This window comes from Contarinia nasturtii, unplaced genomic scaffold, assembly GCF_009176525.2.
Source record: "Contarinia nasturtii isolate CC-2019 unplaced genomic scaffold, AAFC_CNas_1.1 Cnas_scaffold_695, whole genome shotgun sequence".
Lineage (NCBI taxonomy): Eukaryota > Metazoa > Arthropoda > Insecta > Diptera > Cecidomyiidae > Contarinia > Contarinia nasturtii.
Window position 1 is genome coordinate 5,515,343 of NW_022198046.1, and position 22,566 is coordinate 5,537,908.

A 22,566-nucleotide genomic window follows, 5' to 3' on the forward strand; every position below is an offset into this window, starting at 1 on the left:
TTGCGTACGGGTCTATGCGGCAAACTCATATAAAATTCAACGGTCGACTTCATTGAAGATGTCATTTGAAACATGCATTATAATATATTCAATGTGATCACATACGGCTGCTCAGTATAGTTAAATAACCGCTTTGCGACGACAATCGAAGCGATGCATATGTACACATTTTGTTGCGGTAGTGTCGTACACCCATTCTTTCTTCTCATTCATGTTTGTGTGTGATGGGTACGGTAGTCAACGCTTTATAGAGTGCTGCGTGTTTGCCATCGAAAACTCGATGAAATTTACTTTTCAGTATAAGTTGAGCGTTCAAACACGGTCGGTCGGTCGTAGACTGACACTTTTCTCGGTGCATTCTTTTTTTTAATTTAAAATCAAACTACAACAACAATATAGAAGAGACAACAAAACGCATTTACCAACATAATCAACGCCCCAGACAACAAACATCTAAACAGAACTAGAGAAAGAACAACAAAACAAAACTACTATGTGCATTGAAAGATTTTAGTTGTAAATTATGTTCCGTATTCAATTTTTGTATGCAATAAACAAGTGCGTTTACGGGGAGTGTCGTAAATAATAAGTCCATTGATTGTGTCTGTCTACACTTCGATCGAGATTATTGAATTTTCCATAACGACGAAGAACAAAAAGAACGGAAAGAACTGATTTTAGTTCGTAACGAAAGAAATATTGTACACATACAAAAATGTGGTTGTGAACGCACAGTGAATACGAAATTGTATAAAACGAAATTAAAAGTGAAAATCCATAATTCATTTGAATCTCAATTGCAATCGATGTCGATTGTACATTTGTGAAAGCGAAACATCAAATCTGAATAACAAAATATACAGAGTGAGCAATAGCCATCAACGAGAAAAAGAAAGAAAAGAGAGAATAAAACCAAAAGAACATTTACTGTGGTTTAACACAAAGTCGATTCATTAATTCATTTTTTTTTGTTGTTTCATTTTAATTTTGGTTCTTTTTTTTTCGTTCATTCTTTTAAGTTAAATTTGATTAAAGTTCAAACTCAATACGTGTATACCACTTTAAAAAAAGAGTGCGTGTACATGTTGGGCATAAGGCGACAACAACGATTGAATGAATGTTTTTGTTTTGCATTGCTGTGTTTTTTATTATTTTTTTAGTTTTGTTTGTTATCGAAATGGCCGAACGTAAATTTACCCGCGGTCTAAATAAACCGGGTATGGCCGCTGCATTACGTGAATCCGTTTCGCAAGTTGTACGAGAAAGTGCAGTGCTAGTAAGTGTTGACCAATTTTTATTTTAATATAATTTAACGCATATAAACAATGGAAAAAGATTCGTAACTTAATTTGATTCTATGGTGCCATGACTTTTATTGGTGACGTCTTTTTTATCGTATCACACTTGACGTTATGTGAGGGATGACAATGTGTTCTTATAATCATATAGATAATGGTGTTTATGATACTAGAGGCGGTTTTTCAATGAAGATACAATTTTGTTGAAATTTTAAATAATCATTTTGATTCTGTGGTGAAACGATAAATTCACATGCTAAAGTGCAATATCTAAAAATATAATGGAAAATGTCTTTTCGAAATGTCACTGATTTTATCATATAGCAGTGCACTGACCTGTTTCTTTCTATTCATTTTTCGCCTTGGAAATGTGCTACTCCTGCTGGATAGATGTGTAATACACAAATATGCGATGACTCATTTTGCGCGTGTAAAAATCGATTTCGCCACACAAATGGATAATATATTGTTTAACAGACTCTCTTCCTTCTGGGTCTTTGTCATAGATTACTTCATCACTGAAATACTACGGATGTTTTTCTGTATACAGAAAAATGTCTATAGACACAAATCTTTTGTGTACGAACTGTGTATTTTATACCGAATCAAAAAAAAATTATTCGTGATTTCAGTATATGGCATGAATTTTGAGCATTATTTTAGCGGCATAGTGTTTTTTTTTTTTAAATTCGCTTTAGCCAATCACATGTATTTATAGACGCACTACGTATAGTGAAGAACATCTGTTTCCGTCCCGATAAAAAGAAAGATGACGAAAAAATATGGACGTAAACATATCTATTTTTTCATCGTTGTTTAAATTTATTTTTATCGTTTTCATTTCGTGCTTAGCATTTTGGCAATTGACTGCACACAGTCTCATTCGGCCCAATAACACATTCTTTTCAAACATGCATAAATTAGTCTCGAAAAAGAAGATACACTGTTTAAGTGCCAAAATATGAAAATGGGGCCGATGAGGTAATCATGAAATCAGATTTTGTTTTCTATGTTTATGGCTTGGATTTTATTTACATTTGATGTATATTTACATATTAAATCCAAAATAATTTTTAATATAAACAATACGTACAAGTGCGAGTCTGGACGCGAAAACAAACGACGCAAATAGCGTTAGGTAATTTCTTCCTCGGTTTCTTCGAAATGATTCGATATACTTGCGCGTTCACGTGGCCAGCTGACAGAAAGTGTGTGTAAAATGTGCGATTTTTCATGTTTCAATTTCAAGAGTGATGTGATATCGATGACATCCACGATAAAAATGAATCTTAATTATACTATAATATCGTTTCCGTTTGAAATGGCATTGCCTCACCCTGGTATTACGAAGAGCACGTATATTACATTAAAAATCGTTGTTATCCGATGAAAAAAAAAATAGAATGAACACATACTTTTGATGTTTCCAGTCACGTTTATCAGCGTCATTAATTGATAAATGACAATCACTTAATACATCTAGCCTCTGCCATTTGCGCTGGTTATTCAATCCGAAACACACTCTGTTTTCCATCGTGTGTATTATGTTAATATAATGCTTCCGCAGCTAAAATCATATAAATTTTCATATAGTATAAGCAGTATATAACATAATCCGTCCAATATTGACCTATTCCATTTGTTTGTTTGTCAATGTAATTTCGGGTGTTGACCTGCGGCCACTTAAAATATCCAATATTTGACGCTTGAATAAGTCCTTCAACGAATAAAACGGCTCATTATCAATTGCTTCTTTTCACGAAATTGATGCGTTGTTTATGAAGAAAAATGAAGACATTTTCACGCGTGTACTTTCGAAATTCCAAAAACCAAAAATGGCATTTTATCAAAGCAAGGCGATTAATTAAAACATACCAACAAAGTGATAATTAAAATGAAAGAAGAAAAATTTCTTCTTTCAATTGGAAAATTTCTCCGGTGTGGCACAAATGAAACATTCGTTGTCGTATCGATTCGCATTGCCAATGAATCGTTTCGATCTTTTTGTGTTATATTCACCATAATTCACAATCCATTCTCTTTTTTGCCTACATTTTCACTTGAAAAATTTCTTCGTGTCTCTCTTTTATCTCTGTTTGCAAAAGCGTCTTCACAGCGTTTGAACCGAAAAGCCGCGATCAAGTCAAGTTTACGCTTTTACCTTGACACTGTAAGCGTGACAGGCGGCAACGATGATTGGAAGCAGCAAGCGAAAGCATTCTCATAAATATGCGAATGTTTCTGTAAATTTGGTGTTGCACCGTTGAAAGAAATGACACGCATAGGATGCATCCATGCACTGAGTTAGAGAAACATACAGAGAGAGAGTGAGTGAGAGAGAGAGAGAGTGAGAGAGAGAATGAGCGTATAATGAACACTGAACAAGTATGCATTGCGGATTCTCGACTATGAACCTCTGCAATTCTGCTGCATGAAACGAAATGTACGGCTGGCGATTGGCCCATTGCAATGTAACTCGCACATGTGATTGAAGTTTTGCACCGATACTATTTTCGCTCGTGAGAGCAACTGGTCTTACAGCAAAATCTGTTTAACAGATCAAATCAAAATTGAAACATATAGAAGCAATGAAAACGGCACTCGAAAAAGAGAAGAAGAAAACACACACACAAAGAGCAAACAAGCGAAGAAAATAACAATGGATCATTTCTAGAATTCTATTTGATAGAATGATACACGTTCACATGCATTAATGATGTGATCACATATGTGCATGGTGGCACTGCCTGGGAGCTATGGAACACTTTAAACGAATGGGAAATAGCAGAAAAAAAGTGTATCTTTTTCTATTATGGAAAAAAGGTAGACTTGTAATTTTGCTTTCTGGGAAAGCGTTGTATCTGAAAAATACTAACAGTAGCACTGTTTGGGTGCATATGCAGCAACATAACGTTTTCTATAGAAAAGAAAGAGTGGAGTTCGGAAGTAGTTTTTACATCTTTTCATGAAAAATTACCAAGACTTCAGAAAAGTGCACTTCAGTGTGTCGATTTATGAACTCACTTGGTTGTTGCGTATAATTTCATTTCGAGCGCGCATTAAGCTGAGTATATCATGACTGACGTAGACTCATTTACAACTTGAATCATATCTAAATGGGAAGAAAACAATACGCTCCACTTTTGTTTGGAAGTGGCTGTGTGAATTGTTATTTAAAAAAAAAAGAGTAATATAATTTTTTCGGTATTTTCTTTGCGAACTCTCGTCTTCGTTGCTTTTATATATATCGTTCACGGTCATTGTCTGGGTATAATTTTGCAAAATCTTTTTTGCAACGTTGTTTGATTTCTATTTTCTAGATCTTGTGGCTAATAATAAAACTGTGTCCAATTCACTAGACATGTATGTGTAGCGAAATCACGATGAAATTCACGCCATTTATTATGGTCATTATGCGGTTTTTTTGTACGAGAAGAAAAACTTAAAACCGAGTTTATCATCAAACAAATTCTATTCATTAGAGTCTGTTGACTTGACATAGAAGTTGTAATACATATATTCGAACTTGGTAATTTTGCTTGCGTTTTATGGATTCATAGAAATCTGCACAACTTTCGCAAAGCCATTTATTTTTTTACCACAATTATGGTGTACTTTGTACGCTCAACTACAACCATTTAAAGCAGATGAATTCAATACACACGAACAGACAAAAAAGTATCCACTCAACATATACACATGACAAAATTGATTAATTGCGTGATCACAACTATTTTCATTGAAGACACTTATTATCATAAATCGCGCACATCATAGTAATATCATCAGAAACTGGTTTCTAGATAAAAACACAAAACTTGAAGTATATTTACGGTGGTAAAGTAGACCATCGCATATTTATGCTAAATGATTGCTCAAACGAACAAGAATCCAATTTATACAAAGTTCTTCCGTGTAAATTCATCAAATGAAGACACGAGTAACGGTATGCTAAATAAAGCACAGATTTAATAATCAATATAGAAATTTGTCACCGGCCCCGATTATATGGTATTTTTAAAGGAAAATGTTAGTTTCGTTGGGCTCCTTTTCGGAGGAGCTATTGACACCCATAACTCATTTAAGGTAGAAAAGAATAAAACGTGTGCCCATATTGATGTTGATATGAGCAACGAAGCGTACCTCCAAACAATAATGTAATTTTGTGTAACGCACACATGGGATTCCATTCATTTGCGCGCAAAGACAACAACTCCTAAAGTCAGTGAAGAAAAATACTATCTGATAAATGCTTGAAACAAGTTTCATGTGCACAACATATTTAGGAGTGGCCTTCGGTTCACTAAACTTCTTCATTCATGCGACGAAAATACATCATATTAGATATTTCCATATAATTTCGTACAATAAATTTACCTTCTTTATGAACTCGCATTCAAATAGAATGGATAGTTTGTTTCTGTTTCTCATTTTATTTTGTCTTTAGGCGAATCACTTTTTTTCATTTCGTTTTCTTTTTATCTCTTCTAATTTGGTATATTCGTGTTGTCACAATAAACATTCCAAAGTTCCTGATTCATAGACACTATTTATGATTCATGACCGGACACTTTGCATCGGAATTTTCGAGGCTCAAAATTCAGTTTGGCATTGTGACCGGACGAATCAAGTTGTGTTTTAGTGAAGTGATTGCCAAAACGAAAAAAAAAATCAGTTACACCTGTATCTGTTTGTCAGTCTGTGTGTCATTGTGCCAGTTTCGAAAATGTTTTTCATTCAAAATGCTTTAGAAAGATTCTACATTCAACAAGATCACATTTCAGCGGCACTCTCAATCAAAGCAGTAAAAATCATTTCTTTTAAAGAATAGGGTTTCGTCAATTAACAAGCAAAAATAAAAAGAAACCGAACCCAAATTAAGTATTCCCATTAAGAACTTAACTGAATTCGGAGCATGAAATTGTGTATAGCTCAACTATTTGAGGCCCATTTATTTTGAAAACTATTTTTGGTTGAAAAGAAAACAATGTAGACACAGTTGTATTCTCTGTAAACGAAGTGTGTTAATGAATTGCGGAAGATAAATGCGCGTATACTGCTTGAAATATGTGTTAAAAAAAGCAATAGACCAATAAAGTTCTTGAGCACACATCAAATGTACATTGTTTTTTATCAAGTCAACGTTTGAGTGAATTTCGGAGAGGAAAGAACAAATATTTTTTGTTGTTCTTTTCTTTTTGTTTCTTTTGAAAATAATTTGATCGGAACGTGATTGAAATGGAGTGATGCCGTCATTTCGTTGTCATCGCCAAAGACGCGGTACAAGTGTCTACGACGACACACATTAATGTGCACACGTTTTCTCTAGTAACAAAAATCCAATCGAAAAAAACAATTTCGACACAAAAAAATGAATGCGACTGCATTTTTTTGCTGTCATTTTGTCGTGTGAACGTAGTTTTGTATATATCAAAATGTCGTCTCTCGTCCAATGTCATTCGTATTGTGTGCATGGATTAAAATGAAAAAAATATCGTACAATGGATACTGAACTTCTTAATAAATTTTCTACTATAAAAAAATACAAACGATAGAATTTATTATTATCCACACGTTTCATATTATATTCCATTCATTTTTATGTATTTGTTCAAACTCTAAAACAAAACTATGATATACTCACATTTTATTGACAGAATGAGAAAAAATTAATGGATTTTTGTTTATTTGTTGCACTTTTACAGATGAAAGAAACACGACGTTTTTTTTATTCAGTTACAGTGAATTAGATATGAAATAAATTTAAGGCGACTTCAATATGAACATAAACATCAAACACAATATTCTCTGCTTTTGAGTAATGAATTGTTTGTGACGGCATTTTCTGCATCGCCAAAAAGTGATAAAATGTCTTTCAAAATCGAATATTTATTCTTGTATATAAAGACTTTCTTTAATACTGATCGCATCACAATATAAACAAATTCTAAATTTAATTTTTGTCGTTTGTTGGTGGGTAAAATTGCACTTGAAGTAAAATTCCATTTCACATCTGTTGTCACATTGCACATTTCAATTTCTTCGGTTTCGAGTGTTTTATGGTGGGGGGGAGCAAAACCTTGATGCAATTCGATTCATAAATGTATGCTGATTGCTCACAAATAGGCGCTGGAATGTTAATCACATTTGTCAGACTTGTGGATGCGTTGTCGTTTATGCTTTGCTTCATTGCACACATATCACCCAGACAAGCTTCGATACAGCCACATAAACAGAACAAATTTGTTTATTACATCCAGATACTCATATTGTATTGCGCATTTGGAGCTCAGTTCCACATCGTAAATTAATTAGACTTTAATTAAGATTTTAATAAAATGGAAAATACATCAAGGCTTTTTGTTTGTAGCGCTTCTGCTGTGCGCTTGAAACGCTATAAGTAGCAGGAAATTGTGAAACGGTCATTTAATCCCTTTGTTTGAACTGAAAAATGTTACCCATTTAAATTCGATTGAGCTACTTTTCTCAGTTTCTCAATTGAAATGAAAAAAAAAATGGATCATTTAATGATAATTTAGGCATAACAAACAGATTCAACAGTTGCAAACAGTAGTGTTAATTTTAGCTCTTACAGTGAACAATTTTTTTTTTCATATATTATTCTTTGCTCTTCCACTTTGAAACTAATAAACTCGTATTGTTTATACAGCTATGTATGCTGTCTATCCGTCCATCTAAAAACATTAAAAAAAACATGGACTTTTACTCTCAAATTCATCAGTTGTTTACTTTTGAAATCATAAGCGTGCAATTTCGCATAAATTCTTGCATGATAGTTCGTAATGGTTCAGCACAAAATTACGGGTATCGAGTTTTTGTTGATGCCGTTGCCCATAATTCTGTTCTCTGCTTCCGTTTGAACGTTTTAGCAAATGTGAATCGTGTAAAAAAATTTGTGTATACTCACTTAAGGAAGGAAATGTTTATCGTTTAGTTGTGCATATTCACTTTTGCAATTGCAAATTACTTTTTTTTTGAAAACCCAATATCATTGCCCGCTCACGTACTTACGGGCGAGCTAATATTTTGTTTGGCAAAGAGGCGCTGGCTAAATCAAACAACAATCTCTTTTATGTTGTTTTTAACTCATTTAAAATGTTTTATCATATTCGCCATATATATCGTCAAAGTGTGTCGTTTCTCTTGCCCATATATGTTATCAGGGCAAATTGATGATAAACAATTTTTTTTTCTGTAGTATTTCTCTATGCTAGCAAAAATGCATTAAAATTCAAAGAAAGTAAAAAATTTACAAAACCATTTCATTTTCCTCGTCAAAATGGATATTGTGTGTTCCGCTTTAAATATGGTTATGATGGTGTGTTGTACTGTACATTCCAATAATTTTACTCAATATCATCGATAACAATCAATGAACTTTGCACCATAACATTTTTTTCAAAGGCCCCAAACTAATGACCGCATACACATTTTTTTATGAATCATTCATTTTTTTTTGTACAATGAGACGCCAGAGCAATCTTATATATGCTTATAACCGTCATAATATTTTGCTTGTTTTCATCATCAATGTTATTTGAAAGACAGCTTTTCTGGACGCGTTCCAAAGCTATTTTTTTCTGTATTGTTTATGTCAATGCGGTGCGTGTACAACTTTCTTCTACCTATCTGTTGAACACAATTTTCTAAAACGATTTGTATAAATGAATAGCGATAGTGTTGCAAGTAAACCAAATCTGGTGTGGTTTTAAATGAAGATGCCAGTGGCTATGTTAGACAGAAACGTGTTTAAAATAAATGAGAAAGAAATCGATAGGTTGCGATTTAAAAACGATAATAGAGAGACAGTCGAAGAATTGCATTCACAGTGAATGCAATGAACAGTGTGTTGTGCGCAGAGACAATATGTCTTGTCGACAATCGTGAGAGCCACACAAATGGTGATTGAGTAAAGTATTCGCATGAATGAAGATATTTGGACACGATACACCTATCGCATTACTGTCGCTATTGAATGTATAAGACAATGCGCAACTCAAGCATACTAATTCGAATAGAATGTGGTACTTGTATACAATCGCAATGGGTTTTTCATTTAACTATGTATTCCTTTTGGCACCCGCTTTGATTTTCACCCATAATAATATACGATTTATTTAATTTAAACTTTGATAGCCAAACAACATCAGTGGCCAATAACCTATGGTCGATTGATTTGTTGCATATATCGAATTGACCAAAATTGATCTATGAAACATCATCAAATCAATTAACAATGAAATCGTTTGTATTCAACACAACATTTTGATTGACTTATTTTATACACACAACGAATACATTTTGATGAATGGTTTATTGATATTGCTTTTCGCCAGTATTTCACATTCATCTATATCTCACACATTTTATTGCGTTCTTATGGTTTGTATTCGTTGAATAGAGAAAAAACGCAATGCATATCAATTCTTTTAATGGCAAACATACGAAATCAATGATTTAATATAAAATATTTATTATACTTTCAAAAGAGAAAACTAACTAACTTGATTTTTCCCTGAAAAGAGTGTTTATTGATGTGATATTCTATTTTTCCATTTTCAGAATAAGCCGCTTGCCGTTCAGCCAATTGATTTTGAAAGTTTTGTTGCGAAAAACAAAACGCTTATTCAAAATGATCCACAACGAGAGCTTCTTATTTATCCAACTGACGATGTCAGTCAAGTTGTCTTACCACGGAAATTCCGAACTACTTCCAATTTCATACCAACATTGCCAATTCTTAAAAAAGAAAGCAGCAGTACCAAATTAACGAATGGATCGTTAAAAACAAATGGTTCACCATCATCAAATTCACTGTCCGACGAGGCAAAGGAAGAGAACGGAACAAATGGTCATCATTCACCCACTTCACAATCGCATGGATTGTTGCTGACAAGACAAGCGCTACACACCTATCAATCCAATAATCATCTGGTTCACTATAAATACAGTGCATACAGTTGTTCTTATCATGAATTACCAAAGTAAGCAAAAACTTATGATTTATTTTATAAAAGTTTCGAATTAACGTTTTTGATACCAATCATTTATAGAAACTCACCGGTGGACATCCACAAAGAAGAAGTGTACGAAGTTGATGCTGATCCCGATCGGATCGATGAAGAAATGACAAGATCACAAGCAGATTCAATAACCAAACAGGGATATCTTTATAAGGGGCCAGACACAGCATCCGATCGAATGTTTGCGCACATTGGATCCAAATCATTCAAACGGCGGTACTGTTATTTAAGGCAAGAAGTTGACGGCACCTACATTTTGGAATTGCATAAAGATGAAAAACAATGTGAAGCAAAAGCAACAATTGTCATGGATTTTTGTACAGAAGTTGTACAGGTAAATTGATTTAATAAATAAATAAATCTCAAAAGACATAGTAAACATTGTCTGTGTAAATTTTTAGAATCCAAAACGAGGGCGATTCTGTTTTGAACTGCGAATGACCGCCGGTCATAAGTCATTTACATTGGCAGCTGACAATGAAAGTGACATGCAAGATTGGCTAACCAAACTACAGTCGGTGCTAAGTCAAAATAAAATGCAAGAAGATACACGATCCGCTTCGCTTGAACGGGAAAAGAGTAAGACCATTGACTCATCTCAAGTGTAACTCATCTGATTTCATTTAAATTTTCTATTGCAGCACCAAGTCAAAATCCAAATATGTTCGGCACGCTTAAAGGTTTGGATCAAAGTATGAATCCTCAGCTTATCAAATATGGACGTGAGACAGATATTTCGATAGCACAATCAAGACGTGAGCATCGACGCAAATTATTTAATTGTTATGCGCTATTATTGCGACCCATCGCACAGAATGAAGGACCTATCGATCCATACCGAGAGCAATTTGGTCAAAAAATATTAATAAAATGTGATAGTTTAAAATTCCGTTTGCAAACACCGTTGGAGAATTGCGAGAAAGAAACATTCGTACAAGCTGAACCATATTTTACATCGCTGGCACTTTATGATGCCAAGAATGGACGGAAGCTAACCGAAAACTTCTATTTTGATTTGAATTCGGAGCATGTGCGAGATATGATGGTCACAAATCAAGCGACAAACAATGGTCAATGTGAAACGAATGGTGTGAATGGCATTGATGATAAAACAGAAAGTATACAGTATCAAACATTGCCGAAAGAATTTGACGCATTACCTGCCAATTGGCTAACGAGACCAAAACAAGCCATTCTGTCAGTCACTGCACCGCATCCAGACGTATTTTTGGTCGTGAAAATTGAGAAAATTCTTCAAGGTGGCATCAACAATACCACCGATGCATATTTGAAAGCAGGAAAAGATCCAAAAATGGGACTAAAACTGCACAAAAATGTGAAAACATACAGTCAAAAAATTGGACATTATCGCATGCCGGTTCGTGTTTTATTTATTTATTTCAGAATTATTTTTTTTCATGGTCAGTATTTTGTTAATAATTTTTTTAATTTTTAGTTTGCATGGGCAGCACGACCATTATTTCGATTGTACAGTAGTGATTTGGATGCAGCCATTGAATTTCCGGCGATTTATCGACAAGAAGCAAATAAATTGAAAGACGAAGACATTCTGAAGCTATTGGCGGAATATCGAAAACCCGACAAATTCAGCAAATTGACTGTGATACCGGGTTTCTTAAAAATAATGGCCGAACCCATTAGCGAGTTACCAAATAGTAAGTCGAATACATTTAATCTTTTCATCGGAAATTTTGCCGGTTTCAATTTGAAGTTGAGAACATCATTCATCAAAGCCATAAATCAATATAACTTCAATGAGAATGTGCAATTTACATACAATTTTATATCAATCTTTCACTTTGTCAAGAGTCAATCAGCGATTTTATTTTACAACATCATCATGACTCGTTTACTCAAATTGGAATATTTACTATATTTAATGACTCTTTTTTATTAACTCACTTAACTCCTTTCAATCTTTTTTTTTCTGTCTTTTAGATTCTCTTACAACAACACTAATGCCATTGAAACCGTTTCCCATACCACCATCGGCCGCTGAACCATCATTTGAAATAGCAGAATTTTCTATGAATTTAGATCGTGACATGTATCCATACACAACGTTTGTGAACCATCTGTTCGTCTATCCACAATCACTGTCATTTGATAGTCAGAAATTATTTTCGCGAGCTAGAAATATTGCTGTTACGATCGAAGTCAGAGAGAGTGATGCGGAAGGGGCGAAATCAATACCGGTAATTTTATTATCACAATTATCTTATATCTTCATTCATATGTTGTTATTAAATTGTTGTTATCTTCTCTGTTCTTTGCAGTGCATATACGGTAGACCAGGTCAATCAATGTTGCTTGATAAAATTTCGTGTCCCGTTTTACACCACAGCACGAATCCAACGTGGTACGAAGAGATAAAGATACGATTGCCATTGAATATAACGGCCAATCATCACCTTTTATTTTCATTCGTACACGTTTCGTGCGATTTGTCAAAACGACGCGATGCAAACACTACATACGAGAATGCAGTTGGATACTCATGGATGCCGTTACTATCGAAAGGAAAAATTAATGTCGAAGAACAAGTATTACCAGTTGCCGCATGTTTACCTGGTTAGATTTACAAATCAATGTTTAAATTGTTAATAATTTTTCACGTTGATATTTTGATTAATAAAAATTCATTTCTTTTTAGCTGGCTACTTGGCCATTCAACCACTTGGATTGGGCAAAGGCGTAAGGCATTTTTTGAATTAATTTATTTGCATCTCTTTTTTTTTGTTAACAATTCTAATCGTACCTATATAATTTCACACACTGACAAACCAAACTAACCAACAATTATTTTTTTTTTCACTTTTCATTTGTAAAATTCGTTTTTTCATGCTGCACACATTAAATTTTCCCAGCAGAATGCCGGACCTGATATTCAATGGATTGACAATCAACGGCCAATATTTTCGATAATTTTCCGTTTGGAATCAACCGTACTAACGACTGATCAACATTTACACAATTTATTTGTGCATTCGGAACGTTTATTACAACATGGAAAATTAACCGCACAACCGGCTGAGTCCGAAACGTGTAAAATACTCAAAGCTGCCCATGCCATTCAAGTTAAATCTGTGATCACATTCTTGCCAACAATTTTGAATCAACTATTCACACTGCTGGTGAATACGAATAGCGAGGACATTGCATTGAATGTGATTAGGTTGTTGATCAACTTAATACATACGGTTGCTGAAGAGGCTGGCCGCAAGGAACTATTGAACTCATATGTGAAATTTGTATTTCAAACAACAAATTTTCTGCCGAAAATGAATGGAAACACGGTTCATAGTGAACTCTGTCATCATTTGCCGACAATTCTCAATCCAAACAACACAGATTTTCTGGTTGTAAACAAATTCATGAAATACTCCAATATTTTCTTCGATATAATTGTCAAGAGTATGGCTCAACATTTGCTGCACAGTGGCCGTATTCGTATGCATCGTAATGAACGGTTTACCGATAGTTTCTCGCAAAAAGTGGAAAACCTCTTCGAAATACTTGTGCCATATTTATTTTCACGTCACAAAGACTTGCCAAACGAAACACAAATTCTCAACAAAAATCTGTCCGTATTCATAAAACGTTGTCTCACCTTTATGGATCGTGGTTTTGTATTCAAATTGATTCGATTGTATTTGGATCGATTTTCGTCGTCGGATCAAAGAGTTTTGCATGAATATAAATTTGCATTTCTACAAGAAATCTGTACACATGAACACTATGTGCCGTTGAATTTGCCAATTTTACTGTCTCCAAATTCACGTCAACCGAATTTAATACAACGTTTTACATTGTCCGAAGAATTCTGTCGTCAACATTTTCTGGCCGGTGTTTTATTGCAAGAAGTAAAAAGTTCGTTGAACGAAGTGGGTCACATACGGAAGTTGGCATTATCAGTGTTAAAAGAGCTACTGGCAAAACATGATTTAGACGATCGGTATCAGGGAAAAGGACAAGCGGCTCGATTAGCCGTGCTTTATATACCGTGGCTTGGTATTGTTATGGAGAATCGATCGCGGATCTTTGATGGCAACGAACATCGACCCATGGACTCCATGTCAATTTGTACGAGTCGATATTCAACCGGCGGCAGCTATGTATTCGGTCGCGATTCATTAATTAGCTCAAACAGTATTATGTCAGCGAATAGTACACCAAAACTACGTTCACGTCTCAATCAAACGAGTCCATGTCGAACATCGGTTCTATTGAAAGATACTAATTATTTGGCTGCAATTGCTGGACAACAACAAATTCTTGGAAATGGCCATTCAACCAATTCCCTCAATTCAGACTGTTCGGCGTTATCAAATGACACAACAATATTGGGAAGCATGAGTACACAATCGGATACAACAATTCGACCGAGTCATGCACGTTCGGTTAGTATGGCACAACCGCCGATGATACCACGACTCGATAAATTCAATGAAATCGAAACAAAAGATTTACTCATCTGCTTCTTGTTTGTCGTAAAGCACCTGAGTCAAGAGCACATGATTTTGTGGTGGCAAAATTGTACGGAAAGTGAGACGATTGCCTTCTTTGGCATTTTGGATTATTGTCTAATCAATTTCCGTTATGTAGGCAAAAAGAATATTGTTATGAATGCTGCATACTTAAATACGAAAATGAAAACAAGCCGATCTCATACGTTGCCAGCTCGTGTCTCGTCACCGCAAAATGGGGAATTTCCGCATGAGAGTGGCAGCAGCGGCACTTTAAATCACAGTAATACACGTGAAAATCTCGTCGAAGAAACAACACGTGCACAGATTGCTGCTCAAGATTCATCATTGGCCGCCGAAGTCGGTCTGACCATTTTGGATTGCATGGGATTATATACGTTACAATTTCGTGATAAAATGTTGGATGGTTCGGTGTTGCCAAAACTTGCACAAGTTTATCTACGATTTTTGCAATTGGGCCAATCTGAAAATCTATCGAAGCACGTTTTCGCAGCACTGCGTGCATTCATAAATAATTTTTCGGCGGCACTATTCAGGGGTAACGCTGCGCTATGCGGTCAAATTGTATATGAGCTGCTGAAATGTTGTGACAGTCGTTTGACATCGATTCGACAAGATGCATGCGCTGTTCTGTATCTGTTAATGCGAAGTAATTTTGAGTTCAGTGGCCGTAAAGGATTAACAAGAGTTCACTTACAAGTCATCATCTCCGTTTCACAAATGATTGGAAATGTAATCGGTTTGAATAATGCACGATTCCAAGAATCATTGTCATTAATCAATAGCTATGCAACGAGCGATAAAGCAATGAAGGGAACTGGCTTTCCAATAGAAGTGAAAGATTTAACAAAACGTGTGCGCACCGTTTTGATGGCAACCGCACAAATGCAAGCACATCACATGGACCCAGAACGTTTGATTGAACTGCAACAATCACTCGCCAATAGTTACTCGACTCCTGAATTACGGCACACTTGGCTTGTTACAATGGCACGTAATCATGAACAAAACGGCGATTTATCTGAAGCAGCCATGTGTAATTTACACATTGCCGCTCTAATTGCCGAGTATTTGAAATTAAAAGGTAGCGGACCGAATTGGGGAGCCGAATCATTTGGTCGTATATCGCGAAATATTCCAATTGATGAAAAAGGACTGAAACTTGATAGTGGAACGCCAGACTCACAACAATATAGCGAAATGATGTTATACGAACAGTTGAAAGACTGTGCCGATTACTTGGATCGAGCTGAACGATACGAATGTCTGGGTGAATTGTATCGATTAATTATACCAATTTTGGAAAATCGACGAGATTATACATCACTTGCACAATCATATGAACATTTAGCACAAAGTTATAGTAAAATCAACGAAGTAAACCGATCCGGCAAACGCATGCTGGGACGATTCTATCGAGTTGTTTTCTTTGGACAGGTAAGATCCATACGATTGGCAATCAATAAAATAAAGAATGAACAAAGTAAAGGAAATACTCTTCCCGTTCATTTACAGATTTACTTTGAAGAAGACAGTGGAGTTGAATACATTTACAAAGAACCAAAGTTGACGTCACTAAGCGAAATTTCAGAGCGTCTTTATAAACAATATAAAGACAAACTTGGAGCTGATAATGTGAAAATGATTCAAGATTCATCGCCGGTTGGTTACATTTATTATTTTATTAATTTTTTTTTTCACTTAAAAATTGGTAAAGTTTACGTTTATGAATGCTTCGAAATGATTTTTTTTAATATCGCAAAGAAAATAATAAAAAAAAAAACGCCCCCGGGTGGGCTTGAACCACCAACCTTTCGGTTAACAGCCGAACGCGCTAACCAATTGCGCCACGGAGGCAGATATTTAAATATGACTAAAGTTCTAACTTCAGCCGTCGCTTGTACTTTGTTCATTCTATTTTCATTCAGTTTTTTTCTTTAGAAACATCAGAATTGATTTGTTTTTGCCTCGTGGTTATACATACAAAACCAATTGTATACAATGATGATTCAATAGTACTCAAGCAAAGAAAAAGTTACCACTTCAATTTAAAAATACACCCAAATTTTATATTATTTCTACTTATTCTAGGTAAATGTGAACGATCTTGACCCAAAAATTGCGTATATTCAAGTAACCCATACCAAACCGTACTTCTGTAAAGATGAGTTGGAAACACGGCAAAATTTCTTTGAACAAAATCACGATGTAGACACATTCCAGTTTGAAACGCCATTCACCAAGAGTGGTACGGCCCACGGAACCGTTGAAGAGCAATGGAAACGACGAACCATTTTAACAAGTATGACAGTTTTTTGCTTTATTATTGTACATGAACAATGTGGTAACTAATCTCAATTTCAAATTATCAAATTTCATTACAGCAATGTACTCGTTTCCATACGTATTAAAGCGAATACCAGTGAAGCATAAGCAAGCAATTGAATTGAATCCGATTGAAGTGGCAATTGATGAGATGCAAAATCGTGTGGTTGAATTAGAGGAAGTGGTTATGCCACCAATTGATGTGAAAAAACTACAGCTTCGCTTACAAGGTAGTGTTGCAGTACAGGTGAATGCTGGACCTCTTGCATATGCGAACGCATTTCTCAGCCCGGACGACACCGAAAACAAGTATTCCGAAGATAAAGTCGATGAACTGAAAGACATATTTAGGTAAATTAAAATAATGAATTTTATTCAATACTTTGAATTTCATTTAAAAAAAAAATGTTTTCAATTTACAGGGAATTCGTATCAATATGTAATACAGCACTTCAAGTCAATGGCCGCATGATATCAAGTGATCAACGTGAATACCATGCTGCACTAAAAGACAATTATGAAAAACTCTGTACGGCACTTTCGGATTTGCTTAACGAATCATTTTTACCCATCGATGAGAGCAATTCCGTGCATCGAAATAGTTTAGCATTATTCAGCGCAATTAGTGGAGCCCCAAATAACTCAAGCACCGCATAAATTTAACGTTTCCAAAAATACTTCGAAAACTTTCTTATGAAGCTTATTTCAATAATAATAGAACAAAAAATGTATGCTAGAAAGTAAACACACATACATGATATTTTTGTAAACACTCGAATAAAAATGGGGATGGAAAATAGATAATTTTCATTAGCATGAATTTACGTTTAGGACCTATTCATTTAGGAAGCTTCATTTGAATAAATCTACCAAAAATTAAATAAATGCCGAACAAAACACTCTATCAACCGATAGATATTTAATAGCCCATTTTTCATTTCATTTTAATACAATTTTAATTTAGTTGGATGTGATAACAGTCAAATGTAATAAATACTCATTCGACGTCTATTGTATATCGAATTATAAGCTTCATTCAATGCGACATAAGAAATTTTAGCAAAGAAAACGCACAATTGAATTTGTCAAAACAACTATGATTTTATTTATAATCATTATAATATTCATTTAAGGGAATAAATGTTTTTGTTTATGGATATTCCATAGAAAACATAAAAATACATTGAACTAATTTTATTTTTAGCGTAAAATGTTTTTTGTGTATTATTTTTTTTGTAGGTATCTGTAAATGTGACGCTGTATATTTTTGTCATTCAATTTTTTTTTTCATTGATATTGTCAACAATAATTTATGCTTCTATCTATATGATCAAATCGATGATATCAAATAAATTAACCATATTCTCATAAAATTTGTTGTTTTATTTATAATAAAAGTTATTTCCGCTCATTTCTTTTAAACATCGATTTTGGACGATAAAGCACACGGTACTGACAATGCGATAAGAAACGCCTGATTCTGCATATATGTATATAGGCACTTACACATTGACGCTTATCTACGCACTTGCGCTATTCATATGTATCGCCTCCGTGGCGCAATTGGTTAGCGCGTTCGGCTGTTAACCGAAAGGTTGGTGGTTCGATCCCACCCGGGGGCGAAGTTTTTTTTATTATTTACTGTGCAAATAAGTTTATTTTACAAGTTATTCATTCATTTTTCCTTTTTCTGTGATTGAGTTCATTTTTTTATTTAAAAAATTATCAAATTAATAGAAATAGAATATTATTTTCTCCTGTGAGATACAGACTCTTGTACAGAGAAAAGAGAAACTAAGTTTCAAAGAGATAAGAGGCTCATTAAGAGCTCAGTACTGTTCAATGTTGAGGTAATAGTAGACAAAGCGTGATTTGATTATGAATTTCTCGTAAAATTTAATAAAAGGTACCAAAAATCAAAGTCGAGTATTACGTTTGATGTGATAATGTGTCATTTATACGCGTTTTTTACATCTCTTTAAAAAAAAATCGGTTACATACGAAAATACATGCGCGTAAATAATTCCAAAAACAATTGTAAAACAAGTTGCGTTTCATATAAGTAAATCTGTTGCTATGATCTGAATTTCAAATGTTTACATTTCCATATTTACATTAGAGGATGATGCATCAAGAATCCAAATAATGTAAAACAATTGATATCGGTCAACCCCGCATATGTGCAAATACGCAAATAAACACGCTCTAATCGTCTACATCAAAACAGACCACCTTGTTGAGAATGACCGGCGGTTCTTTAAATAAACTGCAAAAATTTATTGCAATTTCTGTTTTAAAAGAAAGCCTTTTATTGGCATAACTTTTGAAATTTAGCCCAAGTAAACACGGTTAGAATTTCATGTGATTTTTATAATTGTGCAAATATTTATTATTAAATTCAGATGAAACTTTTCATATAATCAAGGCAAAAGAATTTGATATAAAAGATCGCCGATATGATCGTATTATTATTCGATTTTTGATATTCACTACAACATATTGTATGGTCTATTCAAAATGTTGTCTAAGCTGATTTTATTATTGTTTGCGACGTCGGTCGTGGTGAGTAAAATATTAAATATTCTGACTGTTTTTTCAAATGACCATATTCTATCTGGCATTTATTCCAGCTCATTTCATGTGATCCGATCGCGGTGCCAGAAGCATTCGCTGATGCAGATGCTTTGGCTGATGCAGACGCTTTGGCTGAAGCTGAACCTGCTCCGGGTCCTCTTGCTCTCGCTTGGGCAAGAAGATCGGGAGGTGGTAAGTTTTTTATCTCTTGGACCATTTTTTTCTCTAATTATGTGTTCAGTTACTTACTGTTGTATCTTAATTCAGGATTATCCGGAGGTAAAGGTGGGGGAGGCGGCGGAGGTGGTGGTGAGTTTTTTATCTTTCACGTCTTTGAATGACACGTGCATGTGTCATACTCTCAAATGGATATTCACGCGCTTCGATTATATTCGAAGGCACCGGCGTTGGCAGTTTACCATCCATCCATTGGATCATTTGTTCTGTAATTATCTGTTTAATTTCCTACTGTTGTATTTTATTTCAGGATTATCCGGTGGCGGAGGTGGCGGAGGTGGCGGAGGTGTCGGAGGTGGCGGAGGTGGTGGAGGTGGTGGAGGTGGTAAGTTTCTTATCTCTTGGTGCATTTGAATGGGGTAGAATAAAAACTACTTCTCGAAAAATTGCTATTTTAAAACGAAACCTAAAAAAAATTTCAATAAAAAGTGAATCCATTTTTTTTTGTCCAATTGAAGTGAATCAAGAAAATTTTGTTCAATAAAAGTGAACCAAAAAAAAAATTTCACTCGGTTTTTTCAGTGTAAAATACACTAAAATGAATTTTTTTTTTTGGGTTCACTTTTATTGAACAATTTTTTTTTTTGGTTCACTTCAATTGGACAAAAAAAAATTGATTCACTTTTCATTGGAAGTTTTTTTTAGGTTTCGTGTTTAAACATTTTTCGAGAAGTAGTTTCTATTCTACCCCATTCATTTGTTTCTCTAATTATCTGTTTAATTTCTTACTTCTTCTTTGTTGTATTTTAATTTAGGCTTATTCGGTGGAAGTGGCGGAAGTAGTGGAAGTGGTGGTGGTCGTAGTCGTAGTCTTGGACAATCTTTCAGACCGGCAATGCGAAGCAATTCAAGAAATCTTCAGAGAAACAAACAAGTTCGTGTTTCGGTTACGAAAATTGGCGGCTCAAGAAAGAGCAAGAGAAAATGTAAGAGCAAGAAATGCAAACGACGAAAGCGCAAAAATAAGAAAAACAAGAAGAAGAAGAGCAAGAAGAGCAAGAAGAGCAAGAAGAGCAAGAAGAGCAAGAGGAGCAAGAAGAGCAAGAAGAGTAAGAAGAGCAAGAGGAGCAAGAAGAGCAAGCGAAGACGTTGCAAGTACTGTGTGGTAAGTTATTCGATTTTATAAAACTTATTGAAATTTGAATACGAATTTGTAATGAAATACATTTGAAATTTTCAGGTTATACCTCCCAATCAAGGTGTGCAAACACCATCGCCTGCAACTACCTCTGGCTCCGGAAGTAGCACCACTTCTTCAGCGACATCAACATCTGCATCGGCTGAAACAACTGCATCTTCGGCAACTTCTGCATCTTCGGCAACTTCTGCATCTTCGGCAACTTCTGCATCTTCGGCATCAGCATCAACCGCACCACCAGCCACAACTATGTCTACCGCTGCGTCAATGTCGTCTTAAAACTCCAATCCCAATGGTCCATAAAAATGATTTACCGAGCGCAATTCAATTTGGTTTCGATTCATTTTCTCTAATTATTTCAGCCAAATAAATGGCATTTCAAACATTAATGTATTTATTATCAAACAAATCAGGATAAATAAAATTTTCGCATTTCAAAAATCATGTTCAAAGTCAATGAATCATAAATCTGCATTAATAAGTTTTTTTGCTCGAAGAATATTTTTAACGCATTTAATCAGTTATTGTAGCACAATCGCTACGAATTTGAACAAAAGTGGCTGTGGTTTTTTCATTGTCACCGAAAATCATTTTGCCTATATCGATTAAACCTTCGTGCTGAACTTCACCCTCTTTAATCTAATAAAATGTGAATACATTTTATTTTTCAAATAAATATTGTATTAAGTCTTATATCTTTGTCATTTTGATAATATCTACTAGACCAAGAGACTCTTCCATACATGCTATGAAACATTTTCCTCCCAAGTTTTCAAAAAAGTAAAAAACTCAACATCAGTTGCACCTTCCTTCTTCTCACACTCGTCCACCTTTTTCGACAAGAGCAGCTCCAATAATGGAGTCAATAAATGGTCGAAAAATAATAAAAGAAGTGAAAACCTAAACGCTTACGAAGTCTAAATCGTTGAAAATATTGTTCATAAAACGTTGGAATGTTTGAGAGGCATTTCTTAAACCGAATGTCATTACATTGAATTGTATTACATAAACAGCGCGCGCGCGCTGACGAATGTATTCAATACACACATTTTCATCAATAAATGCATAACGCGCCACCCACTCAAATTCCGACTCTAAAAGAAAGAAAATCGACTTTACAGTATTGGACCCCCTAGGAGATGGGGGAGGGGGAGGGCAGCTACCCTAAAAAATTTCTCTCGTCGTTCTGAACAACTTTGCCATACATCACTTTTTGATCCAATGAGGTTTTGGACAAGTTGAGTACTCCCCCCCACTAATACCCAAGGGAGGCAACCCCCTTTTCACTAAATTATTTCCCCACTCCCAATATATCGTACCCCATCATTTTCATAATTTGACAAAATACCATTTATAAAAAAAATCGAAAATGTTTGCGAAAGACCCTCGTATGGCTTCACGTATTGAACGGTAGCACCTATTGACCACGTGCTAATTGATGA

At 34.8% G+C, this 22,566-nt stretch overlaps 3 protein-coding genes and 2 non-coding genes across 7 annotated transcripts; 4 read left to right on the forward strand and 1 right to left on the reverse strand.

Moving 5' to 3' along the window:
- Positions 1-218: 218 nt before the first annotated feature.
- On the forward strand, positions 219-18,308 carry LOC116340481 (dedicator of cytokinesis protein 9). Of its 3 annotated transcripts, XM_031767001.1 has the most exons (15): positions 219-864; positions 1,161-1,276; positions 9,882-10,303; positions 10,373-10,676; positions 10,744-10,921; positions 10,984-11,720; positions 11,799-12,018; positions 12,302-12,558; positions 12,640-12,934; positions 13,017-13,057; positions 13,231-16,287; positions 16,366-16,512; positions 16,942-17,152; positions 17,235-17,526; positions 17,598-18,308. In XM_031767001.1, the coding sequence occupies exons 2-15, from the start codon at positions 1,178-1,180 to the stop codon at positions 17,830-17,832; spliced, it is 6,495 nt and encodes a 2,164-aa protein (XP_031622861.1). In that variant the 5' UTR covers positions 219-864; positions 1,161-1,177; the 3' UTR covers positions 17,833-18,308. The 3 variants fall into 3 exon arrangements, with proteins under 3 accessions (XP_031622861.1, XP_031622858.1, XP_031622860.1); XM_031766998.1 differs by having other exon boundaries at positions 219-1,276; XM_031767000.1 differs by having other exon boundaries at positions 219-1,276; positions 13,234-16,287.
- Positions 16,634-16,707, reverse strand: Trnan-guu. Its single transcript has one exon. It is a non-coding gene; the product is annotated as a tRNA-Asn (tRNA).
- A 415-nt stretch (positions 18,309-18,723) lies between the features above and the next one.
- Positions 18,724-18,797, forward strand: Trnan-guu. The gene has a single exon. It is a non-coding gene; the product is annotated as a tRNA-Asn (tRNA).
- An 829-nt stretch (positions 18,798-19,626) lies between these two features.
- LOC116340484 (protein no-on-transient A-like) lies at positions 19,627-20,148 on the forward strand. The gene is made up of 3 exons (XM_031767004.1): positions 19,627-19,737; positions 19,806-19,941; positions 20,017-20,148. The coding sequence occupies exons 1-3, from the start codon at positions 19,693-19,695 to the stop codon at positions 20,088-20,090; spliced, it is 255 nt and encodes an 84-aa protein (XP_031622864.1). The 5' UTR covers positions 19,627-19,692; the 3' UTR covers positions 20,091-20,148.
- A 588-nt stretch (positions 20,149-20,736) lies between these two features.
- Positions 20,737-21,507, forward strand: LOC116340483 (uncharacterized serine-rich protein C1E8.05-like). Its single transcript, XM_031767003.1, has 2 exons — positions 20,737-21,091; positions 21,167-21,507. The coding sequence occupies exons 1-2, from the start codon at positions 20,822-20,824 to the stop codon at positions 21,401-21,403; spliced, it is 507 nt and encodes a 168-aa protein (XP_031622863.1). The 5' UTR covers positions 20,737-20,821; the 3' UTR covers positions 21,404-21,507.
- Positions 21,508-22,566: the final 1,059 nt, after the last annotated feature.

Coding starts and splice junctions, on each gene's coding strand:
- LOC116340481 (XM_031766998.1), top strand. CDS start 1,118: ATGTTTTTGTTTTGCATTGCTGTGTTTTTTATTATTTTTTTAGTTTTG. Junction 10,922..10,983: donor TTCGCTTGAACGGGAAAAGA/GTAAGACCATTG, acceptor TTTCTATTGCAG/CACCAAGTCAAAATCCAAAT. Junction 12,935..13,016: donor AGTTGCCGCATGTTTACCTG/GTTAGATTTACA, acceptor ATTTCTTTTTAG/CTGGCTACTTGGCCATTCAA.
- LOC116340484 (XM_031767004.1), top strand. CDS start 19,693: ATGTTGTCTAAGCTGATTTTATTATTGTTTGCGACGTCGGTCGTG. Junction 19,738..19,805: donor TGTTTGCGACGTCGGTCGTG/GTGAGTAAAATA, acceptor CATTTATTCCAG/CTCATTTCATGTGATCCGAT. Junction 19,942..20,016: donor GGCAAGAAGATCGGGAGGTG/GTAAGTTTTTTA, acceptor ATCTTAATTCAG/GATTATCCGGAGGTAAAGGT.
- LOC116340483 (XM_031767003.1), top strand. CDS start 20,822: ATGCGAAGCAATTCAAGAAATCTTCAGAGAAACAAACAAGTTCGTGTT. Junction 21,092..21,166: donor GACGTTGCAAGTACTGTGTG/GTAAGTTATTCG, acceptor TGAAATTTTCAG/GTTATACCTCCCAATCAAGG.